The 12,036-nt window shown below is 43.1% G+C and overlaps 1 protein-coding gene across 1 annotated transcript in view; it reads left to right on the forward strand.

Annotated features, from left to right (window-relative positions):
- zc3h18 (zinc finger CCCH-type containing 18) overlaps positions 1 to 12,036 on the forward strand; it is a gene marked incomplete at its 3' end in the record, with an annotated part of 35,084 nt that overhangs the window by 19,593 nt on the left and 3,455 nt on the right. Inside the window, 4 exon segments of the mRNA XM_014030156.1 lie at positions 3,270 to 3,452; positions 8,272 to 8,397; positions 8,483 to 8,575; positions 9,241 to 9,519. Of these exon segments, the coding sequence (XP_013885610.1) occupies positions 3,270 to 3,452; positions 8,272 to 8,397; positions 8,483 to 8,575; positions 9,241 to 9,519 (681 nt within the window).

Raw genomic sequence — 12,036 nt, forward strand, 5'->3', positions numbered from 1 at the left:
TATACACAGTGGTCCCAGGCTCTTTAAACAGTGGTCCCAGGCTCTGTATACACAGTGGTCCCAGGCTCTTTAAACAGTGGTCCCAGGCTCTGTATACACAGTGGTCCCAGGCTCTTTAAACAGTGGTCCCAGGCTCTGTATACACAGTGGTCCCAGACTCTGTGTACACAGCGGTCCCAGACTCATTAAACTCAGGGGGTAGTGTCCCTCTGCAGCCAGGGCAGGACCCATTGGGTTTTTTCTATTAGAATAACTCTAAACAGTTAATTTTTTTAACGTGAGGACACATTCAGGGGAATCCCCTCAGTTCTTCATCCTCCCCAGCTGACTGACTCTTTAGACACCTGGGCTGTGCAGGTGAGGGCTTTAGCTCCTCCTCTGACCCCTGACGACGAGTTCATCTGCAGGAACAAAGACATTTAGTCCTTTTCAATCCACCACTTTTGAACCAGAAAGCAGCCTGAGCTCAGTGGCATGGTGCCAGTGGTGTTGTTGACACCTCACAGTGGAAACTAAATATAGTAAATATAACTTCAGATCTTTGTTCACATTACTCAAGTCTTTGATGACAAAGTGTTAATGAATAAAGGACGGGCCGGCCTTTCTTCCTTTGTTGGGTTCTCTGGTTTTGAAACGGTGGATTTTCCTGTTGCCTTCATCATCAACAAGTGGGTGTCCACACCTTGTTTTGTTTAGTCATTAACTCATTACCATGTTGAAACAAACTGCACTTGTTGTTGTTGTTTTAAGATTTTCATCAACTTTCCAGGTCTGATGTAACTCAGCTGCAGACTTTCCTGTCACTCATCCTCAGAATATCCACAGAGTTTATTGTGGCTGTGTAAAGTTGTGCTAATAAAACGAGCACCCACCCATTGCTGGAGGTTTTTCCATCAAGCTGGTTCAATAAAGTCTTTAAACATCCTGTAACTGTGGTCCTCTGCTGCCTTTATGCTTTCATGTGCCCTACTTCCTTTATTCCTTTCTCAAAGGAAACTCAAATTACAGCTAAAAATAACTTCCTGTTCTATTTTTAGCTCCGAGTTGTGCTGAAAATAACTTTTTGTTTTGTGCCTGTGGAGTCATTCCCTCACACACACACACACTCACGATGTGCGGTTGTTCTTGGTGTTGAAAGTCAGATTATGTAATCCCATGTGTGACGTTGTTCTTTGCAGTGAATGTGGACACACACGCACTGACAGGCCTTCAGCTCTTGTTTAGTTTCTATGTCCACCCCAACAAATGTTTACCTTGTAGACGGAGCTGGCCACTCACGTCTTGATGTCATCAGCACCAAAACAGCTGGTTTCACAGATGAGGAAAATCCCTTTGATGCTGCAAATAATTTGACTTTTTGTCTAATGGAAATTACATAATGACATCGATGACAGAAGCAGTTCATTTATTTTAAGTAAAAAGCAGCCTTTGTGTGATTTTTGTTTTCATTCTTCACTCTATGAAATTTATTTTTTTATTCATTTAAGAAAAAAATATATGCAATAAAAAACACAAATCATAAAGGAAATAAAATGATGTAGAAAGAAAAAAATGTTACATCTGCCCCCTTTTTTGTCATTAAAACACAAATTCAAACAATAAAATTAAAGAGAAAACCCATATCACCGCACTCTACTGTATCATATTTCTTCAACAAACTAACGTTATCATTCTCTTAAACGTACAGATTGATTCAGCAGTTTAACATCACTCTCAGTGTTATTCTAACTTCAAATAATAAAATAATGTATTTGATTTGTGGCTGTAATGTTTTCCAGTAATAATTCTTACAGCTCTTCTCTGTAATATAAAAATGGTTTGTAATTGTTTTGAATGCTTTTCCCCAAACTTCAATACAATAAAGTGTGGAATAATCATTACATCATTATACAATATATTAAATTTTATCATTCAATAACTTTTACTTTATACAGCAATGCAACTGATTTTACCATTTTTATTCTTTCTTTGTGTGTGGTTTCATGTCAGGTTTTTATCAATAACACCAATTCCTCACTGACTCTACAGACCTCAACACCCTCAACTCGAAATGTCCTGTTACAGATATCATTTTAGTTTTATCCTAATCATTTATTTAATTTGTTTTTTCACAAACTGCTTGTATCATCTCCAACACCTGTTCAAATAAAACACTTCAAAAGCCCCGACACACTAACCACGTCATTCATGTACAAAATAAACACTTTTGGTCCAAGTACAGAACCCTGAGGAACTCCACAGCTAATGTTACAGAATTCAGATCTTTATTTACCTGAACAAACTGTTTCCTTTTATTCAAATAGATACAGCTGTAGTGCTAATCCTCTAATGCTGTATTCATTCAGCTTTTCAAGAAGAGCGTTATGATCAATAACTAGTTTTGATCAGCAGCAGTTATCACTTCCATTAATTCCCTAACTTATCCATTGATGTTAAAATATTTATTCTGAACCCTTATTGACTACTGCTTAAAATATTGTGTTAATAAATTGATCTAATCTGCTCACAAATAATTTCTCTAACATTTTTGAAAATGGTGGCGACGAGGATATTGGTCTGTAATTATTGTTCTTATAGAGAGGAGTTATCTTTAGCTATTTTCATATAGTCTGTAAATATGTTCCTGATAAAGATAAATTACATGTGTAATAGATCAATAACACTTTTATCTGCAGAAAGTTGAGAAGTTTTAAATATAAAGTTTAGCTTCACTAAACACTGATCTGTATCAGTTTGTGGTTTTCTTATTATTCATTCTCTTTATTTTTATTAATATTTTTATTGTTATTAAATCATTAGGTTTAAATCTGTGAATGAGAAAAAGCTGTTAAAATAAAAAGGCTATTTTTGTTTTCCTTGTTTACTTGCAGGAATGAGCAAAGACATTTTTTCATTGCTTTTTAATGAATTGTAAAAATAGCTGTGCCACGTTCCTGGAGGAACCGGTCTCATCAGGACTCACCTGTCCGGTTCCATTCAGCCTCGTCGTGAGCCGTGTTTGATCTGAGTGTTTATAAAGTCCTGCAGGGGATATTTTCTTTAACAATAGGCTCTTTATGTCTCTGTAAGTGGTCAAACCTGTTGATTATCACAGTTTGTGTCTGCTCTTTGACAATATTAGAGTCAAATTTTACAGATTTGAATAAAAACTTCAAATATTAACCCAGTAAAACAGACGGTTCATCTAAAAGTCAGAGTTTTAATCAGAAGCATTTTATTTGAATAGTTTGATCCAGCAGACAGCAGTATTCATGTTTTCATCTTCTCAGCAGGCTGATGGAACCCCCCTCCAAGAAGGACATGGGCCCGCTTCTGAGACGACCAGACGAGTGGAAGGACCCGTGGCGCCGGTCCAAATCTCCACGCAGACGGCCCGGGATGGGCTCTCCGCCTCGAGGCCGGCGGCGCCATCGCCCCTCGGGCTCCTCGGTGTCTTTGTCCAACTCCTCCAGGTAGGAGCCCCCCCCTCCTCTCAGAGTCAGAGGCTCTGATTGGTGGGCCTGATGGACAGAGCTTCATCCTGATGGATAGAGCTTGATCAGAGCTAAACAACAAAAGAAATCTGAAGCTTCTATGTTGAACAGTTTCTGAGTTATAAGCATTCTTGCATGTCCTGACACCCCCTCTTTGAAAGGAGCCCCCTCCTCAAATATGGGGTCTATCATAAAACCGTTGGCTGGTGCAGTCTAGGTCAGACTCATCTACAGTCCTGACTAATTTCATGTTGATCAGTGCAGCTGTTTTTGTGCTACGGTTGACCAAAAATCACTGAAAATAAATAAATAAATAAATAAATAAATATAAATAAATAAATAAGATTACCCACCCTTTCTGGAGTCCTTGAAGGGGGTGCTGGAGAGCGCTCCTAACGGGGACTTCACCGTTCACGTGGGTAATGACAGTGAGACCTGGACAGGTGTGGTTGGGATGAACGTCCCCCCTGATCTGAACCTGAGTGGTGTTTTGTTGTTGGACTTCTGTCCTCATCATGGATTGTTCATAACCAACACCATGTTCAAACATAAGGGTGTCCAGATGTGCTGTTGGCACCAGGACACCCTAGACTACAGCTCAATGATCGACTGTTGTTGGTTCATCTGATCTGCAGCTGCATGTTTTGGACACTCAGGTGAAGAGAGGGGCGGAGCTGTCAACTGACCACTACCTGGTGGTGAGTTGGCTCCAGTGGTGGGGGAGGATGCTGGTCACACCTGGCAGACCCAAACGTATAGTGAGGGTCTGCTGGGAACATCTGTCAGAGTCTCCTGTCAGACGGAGCTTCAACTCACACCTCCGGGGAGGTGGGGGACATTGAGTCAGAGTGGGCCATGTTCCATGCCTCCATTGTTGAGGTGTCTCACCTGAGCTGTGACCGTAAGGTTGTCKGTGCCTGTCGTGGCGGCAACCCTTGAACCTGCTGGTGGACACCGGTGGTGAGGGATGCTGTCAGACTGAAGGAGGAGTCCTATCAGGTCTTTTTGACCTGTGGGACTCCAGAAGCAGCAGATAGGTATCGACAGTCCAAGCAGATTGCAGCTCGGGTGGTCGCTGAGACAAAAACTCAGGTGTGGGAGGAGTTCAGAGAGGCCATGGAAGAAGATTTCCATACGGCTTCAAGGTGATTATGGTCCACCATCCGACGTCTTGTGGGGGGGGGGTTCACCACCCACTAGGAATGCGCAATATAAATGATATAAACGATATAAATTTGTCCTATGATAGAGATTTGTAGTCTACCGGCCAACCGTGCAATTGTTTTTTATGATGTAACTGGCTGGAGTCAAAACAGAGGAAGCGGGAAGCAGCGTGGCTGAGAGCACAAATGAAGAGGGGGAAAAAAACATAACTTATCCGGACCTGGTTCAGGTGTGTGAAAATAAACGCCGAACTGTTTACATGTTTACGTGACGGCGCGTCCTGCATGCTGCAACGGGAGGAGCGCACGCCGCGGCACATGGTGAACGCAGCGAGGCGACTGTCAGTGCAGGTGAGGACGCACAAAAGCTCGTTGAGTCTGGACCTCGTTTCTCCTGCGGTCACAGCGCAGGACTGTCTCCTTGTACAGCGGGGAAGTGCTGTGGGAAAGGCTGACAGTCAGACTCTTTCCAAAAAAAAAAAAAAAGCATAAACGGGATGATTGTCACCCTGCCGGAGCGCGCACAGATTAAACACAAGGAGTGCAGAAAAAATAATCTGCAAAGTGTGTAGAAAGGAATAAATACAAACAATTTGTTTTACCTCCTTAAAACGAAGCAGGTGATTCAAACACAACATCCAATGGATGCAGATATCTGTTACATTAAAGTTTGTGTGTGTGTGTGTGTGTGTGTGTTATATATATATTTGATTTAAGCAGGTAGGTCTCCCTTAAATTTAGATTTTTATGGGAGACTGTAAAGTGTCCCTTAAAAAGAGATTTTAAGGTCTAAAATTTTTCTACCTAAACATATTTATTCCACTCAGTTAATGTGTGATTTTGTTTATTTTTTATTATAAGCTTTATACACTCTAAAAATAAAATGTTGGATTTACTTAACCATGTTATGTTACCTGGTTCCACTTAACTGAGTTGAGTAAATTCAAAGCAACATGCTCATGTTCTTTGGCTAAAAAACTGGTATATTGCTTTGAATTTACTCAACTCGGTTAAGTGGAACCAGGTAACATAACATGGTTAAGTAAATCCAACATTTCATTTTTTACAGTGTATCGTGATTATATATCGTTACCACCACCCATCATAATATATATCGTGAGATGAATTTTTTGCCATATTGCACATTCCTACCACCAACACTGTTTATGGTGGGGATGGAGCTCTGCTGACCTCAACTCAGGACGTTGTGGGTCAGTGGACAGAATACTTCGAAGACCTCCTCAATCCYACCAACACGTCTTCCCACGAGGAAGCAGAGCCTGAGGACCCTGGGTCAGACTCTCCAGAGCCTGAGGACCCTGGGTCAGACTCTCCAGAGCCTGAGGACCCTGGGTCAGACTCTCCAGTCTCTGGTGCTGAGGTCACTGAGGTGGGTAAAAAGCTCCTCGGTGGCAGGGCACTGGGGGTGGATGAGATTCACCTGGAGTTCCTTTAGGCTCTGGATGTTGTGGGGTTGTGTTGGTTGACACGACTCTACAATATCACATGGACATCGGGGGCAGTTCCCCTGGATTGACAGACCGGGGTGGTGGTCCCCCTGTTTAAAAAGAAGGACCACAGAGTGTGTTCCAACTATAGGGGGATCACATTTCTGAGCCTCCCTGGTAAGGTCTATTCAGGGGTCCTGTAGAGGAGGGTCCGTTGAATAGTCAAAATCTGGTATTCAGGAAGAGCAGTGTGGTTCTGGTCCTGGTCGTGGAACAGTGGACCAGCTCTACACCCTCAGCAGGGTCCTGGAGGGTTCATGGGAGTTCAACCAGTCTACGGCTGTGTCCAAAACAGCAGGACGGGTCCTCCGAAAGTCGAATTTGTCGGCCGCATACGTCACAGCGCCGCGACGAAGGACGTCCAAAACCGAAGACTCCTCCGATGCGGCCGACAAATACGTCCTTCCTTTGGCCCGAATCGAAGGACAGGTCTGATGGAACCTTCCCGGCCCAGCATATCCCATAATGCATTGCGGCCCGACCGGAGATTTTTTATGCTAGTAATGGCGGACGAAGCAAGAGAAAAGAATACATTTTAAATAAAAATATGGTGATGTAAAAAATTAGCGGTTGTAATTCTAATACTTTTATCATTTGTATGGACATGTTTTTAAATATTATTTTTTCGTCATAAAAACGCGAACTAAACATGAACCTACAGCGGGTCAATTAGTTCTTCAAATGATACCTTTAAGTTAATTTTATAGTTTTGTGATATTAATAATGCTAATGTATTGAAATTTTTCTAGTTTTGATTTAAGTTTGCTTGTTTAGCGTCGTCACAGTTGCTAGGTGACAAGACGTACGCCGGGGTAAGGAGGGGAGGCTAGACCGTCCAAATTCACAGACTCTTTTTTTTCTGGTCTTCCCGGTCTACCAAGGACCCGGCCCGCCGAGACCGGGGAGTCTGGGTCCTCCGGAGGACCCGTCCTGCCGTTTTGGACACAGCCTACATGTGTTTTGTGGACTTGGAGAAGGCGTTTGACCATGTCCCTTGGGGACTCCTGTGGGGGGGTACTCTGGGAGTATGGGGTACCAGGCCCATTGATACGGGCTGTTAGGTCGGTGCCAGAACTTTCTTTTGAGTATAGCAATGAATTGCTGTTAAACTAGATGAAAACCATTATCTGAGAGTTATTTTTATTTATGTCACATTTAACGTGGAGAAGGCGGGACTTAGAACATGTACAAAACAACTTCCTGGATCATTACAAGAGTATTGGGTCCAGTTATGCTGTGTTTGCTGCAGTGCATTCTGGGTAAACATCTGTCCTTTATTCTCATTGGTCCAGATGAAACAAACCAAATTCCTGCTGCTTGTTGCTTTAGAGGGAAGAGGTCGTGACCTTTGACCTGCTGACTGAGGCCTGTAGAGATGGAGCTCATGAAGTGACACTATGGCTGTGTCCAAAACGGCAGGACGGGTCCTCCGAAGGTCGAATTTGTCGGCCGCATACGTCACAGCGCCGCGACGAAGGACGTCCAAAACGGAAGACTCCTCCGATGCGTCCGACAAATACGTCCTTCTTTTTCCCCGAATCGAAGGACAGGTCCGATGGATCCTTCCCGGCCCAGCATATCCCAGAATGCATTGCGGCCCGACCGGAGATTTTTTTATGCTAGTAATGGCGGACGAAGCGAGAGAAAAGAATACGTTTTAAATAAAAATATGGTGATTTAAAAATTAAAAAAAATTAGCGGTTGTAATTCTAATACTTTTATCATTTGTATCGACATGTTTTTAAATATTATTTTTTCGTCATAAAAAACGCGAAATAAACATGAACCTACAGCGGGTCAATTAGTTCTTCAAATGATACCTTTAAGTTAATTTCATAGTTTTGTGATATTAATAATGCTAATGTGTTGATATTTTTCTAGTTTTGATTTAAGTTTGCTTGTTTAGCGTCGTCACAGTTGCTAGGTGACAAGACGTACGCCGGGGTAAGGAGGGGAGGCTAGACCGTCCAAATCCACAGCCTCTTTTTTTCCGGTCTTCCCGGTCTACCAAGGACCCGGCCCTCCGAGATCGGGGAGTCTGGGTCCTCCGGAGGACCCGTCCTGTCGTTTTGGACACAGCCTATGTCCTCACGTTTGGTCTCACAACATGTCCTCTTTGTGTCCCAGGTCTTCATCACGCTCTTCATCCTACACGGGGTCTGGGTCGTCTCGTTCTCGCAGCCGCTCCTCCTCGTACTCCTCCTACTCCAGCCACTCCTCCCAGCACAGCTCCTTCAGCGGCAGCCGCTCCAGGTGTGTTTGTCTGAACACTCCTTCAGTCACTCCAGATGTTGAAGTTACATTTTATAACTAACCTGATTTATTGAATTGTTTTTAGATCTCGATCCTTTTCCTCGTCTCCCTCACCAAGTCCAGCAGCTCCGAAGACCATCAAGACCAAACCAGAACCTCCACCTGTGTCGGCTAAAGGGTACCTCTTCATCACTTGTTGTTTATTCATGTTACATTTTACAGAGTAAATCATTCATGTCTGTTCTGTACCTGAATCCATTTGGCTGAAATTAGCCAAATGTAGTCACTCAGTGAAAATATTTACTTTTAAACAACTCATTTTTGTTTTCGTACAGTTTGAAGACAAACTGTAGCTTTTGTGATAAAATTAGCCACGAGGATAAATTAGACATTATTTGCATGTTTTAACTAATGCATCATTTATCATCAGAAAAGAGAAAAAACTGAAAATGTTGGTTTAAATTCCCTAAATCTGACAAAGGTATATATATTTTTTACCTTTTAAAGGTGATTTAACTTAATTCAAGTTTTGATTTTTTTTAAATAATCTGGACAAATCAGAGCAAAAACCAAAGTGCTCCATGATTAAATTTAGACTTTTTCATTTACGTTGACAGATTTATTTACAGAAAGAAGCCATGCAAATTTAAAATTGAACATTTTTTTAATGTATGTCTGGGTTTTTAGGCTAATGTATTTTTGAGTCAAGCAAAGCTCTTTTACATGAAGAAACATCCTGATATGAAACTACTCTTGATATTTTCTCATATTTAGCTTTATGTTATTAAATAATGCATGTTCTGTGCACGATATCGACACGCTTCAACCTTCTCCCTCCTAAAGCGCTCCTCCAAAGCCAGCTCCAGTGCCGCCGCCACGCAGAGACAAGCCGCCACTGAAGAAAGCTCCCAGTCCCCCTGTCCCCAGTGGACCTCAGAACAGGTCCTCCAAACCCACGATGGAGGGGGGCAAGCCTCCGCCCAATCCCAGGGAAGTAGGGGGTACAAATGCCGGACCAGGACCCGGTGGTGCGGGCAGAATTATGCCACCACGAGAACCAGGAAGACCCCCGAATCCTCGAGAGGGCAGGCAGAGGGAGAGGCAGCAGCATCCTCCTCGCAGGTAAGAGGCTTCAGAAGACCAAATATTCAGCGTAATGTGCTTGATCAAAGGTCAGGGGTCAACATAAGCATTTTTTAACCAGATCTCGCCTCCTGGTTGTAAACTTGTCCTCCAATGGTTTACGTCGTTTGTAAAAATGAAGAGGAAAAAAAACCTTACAGATTTTAAACTGACGGTTCTTTCAACCAATAGAGAGAAGCACAGTCAGAGTTTTACCCAGTCAGATCAGAGCAGGGCGGGTCGTGCTGTCTGTCTGACAGCGCAGCATTGAGTCACTCCACACAGGCTGCCTGCACAGTGCACCAATCAGACAGTTTGTCAAGCTTTTCATCTCCTGTTTACATTTCATCAGGTACAGAGTGTACTGCTTCATGTCCTTATGGAGAAAACTGGAACAACGTAAGCACCTCCACCTCTTGAGATGGTGCGCAGTGCTCCATGTTTGAGCGGGGGAGGCTGCCAGACAGACCTGTAAACCCAAACATACAGTGAGGGGGAACTGGGAACCTCTGGTGGAGCCCCCTGTCCGTCAGATCTTCAACTCTGATCCAGCATGTCCAGGGGGAGGTTGGGGACATGGAATCTGAATGGGCCATGTTCAGGGCCTCCATTGGGGTGGTGGCTCCCATTTTTTAAAACGGGGGACCGGAGAGTGTGTTCTAACTAACGTGGATCACACTTGTTGCCCTCCCCAGGAAAGTTTACTCCAGGGTGTTGGAAGGGAGGCTCCAATCAATCATTGAACCTTGGAATCCAGAGGAGCAGTGTGGCTTCAGTCCTGGTCCTGGAACAATGGACCAGATCTTTACCCTTGCAGAGTTGCTAATGGGGTCATGGGAGTTTGCCACTCCAGTCTACGTGTGTTTTGTAGACCTGGAGAAGGCTTATGATCGTGTTCCTCCTCATTCTTGGCACAAAGTCGAGCTTGTTCTCAGCGCAGGACTCCAGAGCTGTCTTCAGTCCTGTTTGTAGTGTTTATGGACAGGATCTCAAGGTGCAGTTGTGGAGAGGGTCTGATTTGGCAACCACAGGGTCTCATCTCTGCTGTATGTGGATGATGTGGTTATGTTGGCGTCTTCAGGCCAACACCAGTATGGGTGCATCCCTAGTCCAAAGTGAGTTGTGTTGGTGTCTGTATTGTTGGATCCCTGACTCATCCTTTCTTTAAAGAAATGAAAGGTCTACCTCCAAACATGTAAGTCCATGTTACCTGTTGGTAGGAGGAGGCACTCATCTAAAATCTTCTCTTGTCTTTTCCATGAGGAGGATGTCTGCTCATATTCAGACCATCCAAAAAGACCCCACATTGGTCCAACCTGAGTTCAGAAAAAAAATCTTCCTGATGTGGAATTTCTAAAGGGATTCTGTTTCCGAGGTCCATTCAACCTGGTTTTGCATAAAGGCTGCAGCTGCAAATGCAGAGGTGTTTGTGTGGGTGTCAGAAAGTATATCCTTCCTTTTTTTTTTACTACAAAGTGCTACATTGCTACACCAAAACATTATGCAACAACCAAAAGTATGTCAAAGAGCTGAAGCAGTGTTTATTTAAATATGAACTCAACAATCTGCAGCATTAAAAATAAAAACATAAACCTTGTAAAGAAGACAGAACATTTGGTTCTGGGTGCAGTTTTATATATACAGTATATGTGTGTTGGAGAGGTATGTCACACGTTCGTGAGAAAGTACTTCAAACTAAACAAGAGCAGAAAGTCTTGGTACATTTTTGCATATTTGTGTTGAATATAAAGGATCTACAGGTGCGTTCCACTGCCGTGTATTTTGGGGAAAGACCTGAGCATCTGCATGTGGGCATGAGCGCAGAGGTGTGTTTTGAGGAAAAACCTAACTTTTGTGTTTTTGACACCATGTGATTGTGTGACAGGTATCATAATGCAGAGAGGAAGAGAAGCCAAAGGCTGGGGAAGAACAGATAGCTAGCTGTCTGTGTGAATTTGTTTTTATGTTTGTTTGTGGGTGGGTGTGGGGGAGGCTTCAGTTACACATGGAACTATCCTGGAAAGCTACTCGCAGCTCCTGTTTGGTAGTCCTTTTCTGAAGCTTTTCCCTGATGGACAGAGATGCACTATAGCACCAACTGATTTCTAAACCAAAGTTTCTGTAAGCTCAGGAGATGCATCGTCGCTGCTACCTAGAGAAACACAGCTCTGGTTGAACTGCAACGCTTTATGGTCTGTTTACTTGTCAGCTTTGAGCTGACATGTCATAGAGATATAAACACACCTGCACTGGTGCAATGAAACTGAACCACCAATTAAACACACTGTTTAGAGAACAGTTGTGATCAAGTGATCCCTCCTGAGCAGGCATATAGGTGAAACGTGGACATTCAGATAGGCCTGTCACGATAACAAATTTTGCTGGGCGATTAATTGTCTCAAAATTTATTGCGATAAGCGATAATATTGCCTGGTGACCGTTTTACAACTAATAATTATACAGGTGCTGGTCATAAAATTTGAATATCATGAAAAAGTAGATTTATTTCAGTAATTC

This window comes from Austrofundulus limnaeus, unplaced genomic scaffold, assembly GCF_001266775.1.
Source record: "Austrofundulus limnaeus strain Quisiro unplaced genomic scaffold, Austrofundulus_limnaeus-1.0 Scaffold1009, whole genome shotgun sequence".
In the NCBI taxonomy this organism is placed as follows: Eukaryota; Metazoa; Chordata; class Actinopteri; order Cyprinodontiformes; family Rivulidae; genus Austrofundulus; species Austrofundulus limnaeus.